We start from the raw sequence: 1,139 nt of genomic DNA, 5'->3' as shown, positions 1-1,139 counted from the left end.
CTGTCACAGGTTTAAAAGGCAGAGACCAGAACCTCTTCATTCCATTGTAGCTCTCCAGTCAGAATTTGTCATCAGATTTTTTCCACATCAAGACTGTGAAGACTGACCATGAACAAAGTGCTGTGTTGGTTTCTTGCTGCATCTGTGCTCTTTGTTGTAGGTAAGTTGACAATGGTAGCTCAGCCATTGTAAAAAATAATTTTGCAATAATGAGTAGATTCTGAAATTAGGAAACTGGGTGTGCTATACAAGGGTTTACATTAGCTTATCCTTCAGATTGTTTCATATAGATGGGTAATTTTATAGGTGTGCATAACCTGTCACAAGGTTCCCTGTTTTTGTCATAATCTAAAAGTTGTATTGGCAGCTTTGAACATGGGCATACTTTATGGATTCCCATACACTACATTACTATATTATTCCAGTACAGACAAAAGTAACCATTTGCATTTTCACTGAATCTCCATGTCCACAAAGCATTTTTTGAATGTATTTTAAATTGTTTTATTACTGCTGACATATCTGTCCAAGATATTTTCTCAGGGCTTATATACATTTACTGTACACACCATGTGAAAACAAATCAAATAGATTAAATTAGGTGTCATGGAACTTCCTTGGAATTACTAATTATAAACGCATGATTATTTTCATTTTGGTGGAAATGTTGAAATGTTATCTTTTAACATTTAAACTGCTTTCTTCACTTTGTATTAAGAGATGAGACTATTGTCTATAATGCATATTTGTGTCTGGAACACCCTGGGTGTGGCGGCTTTGTGAAAGGTTTTTTTTAGTGCGTGGGACTGTACAGATTACAAGCTCAGGCAAAGAAGAATTTGCCAAACCCCATATGGAATGAAGCAGTGTCTTATCATTTAGTAAAACCTGTTTTTATTCCCTCCATGTTCAACCCCTATAATACTCTGAAGTTTCCACTTCACAAATTTCATTTCATTTTGAACTCTCATATGAACAATCTACATTCAAAATTGAAAATGGAAATGAGCACCACCCAAGTCTGACAAAAATGTCATGACCTCCCTCAGTTATACTTGCAGTTTTACTGTTGGATCTATACTAATCACTTACATTTTCCTTTCAGCCGAGTCCTTGACCTGCAACACATGCAGATCAGC

The 1,139-nt window shown here is 35.7% G+C and overlaps 1 protein-coding gene across 1 annotated transcript in view; it reads left to right on the top strand.

Annotated features, from left to right (window-relative positions):
- Nucleotides 1-1,139, top strand: part of LOC133142136 (sperm acrosome membrane-associated protein 4-like) — a 2,190-nt gene continuing 1,051 nt past the window's right edge. The window contains exons 1-2 of the mRNA XM_061263149.1: nucleotides 1-160; nucleotides 1,106-1,139. The exon at nucleotides 1,106-1,139 is cut by the window's right edge and continues 77 nt beyond it. Coding sequence (XP_061119133.1) covers nucleotides 109-160; nucleotides 1,106-1,139 — 86 coding nt within the window. The 5' untranslated portion in view covers nucleotides 1-108. The remainder of the gene's footprint in view (nucleotides 161-1,105) is intronic.

Source organism: Conger conger, chromosome 1 (assembly GCF_963514075.1).
Source record: "Conger conger chromosome 1, fConCon1.1, whole genome shotgun sequence".
Lineage (NCBI taxonomy): Eukaryota > Metazoa > Chordata > Actinopteri > Anguilliformes > Congridae > Conger > Conger conger.
The sequence above is the reverse complement of the archived record's forward strand: the minus strand, read 5'-3'. Positions and strand labels throughout refer to the sequence as shown.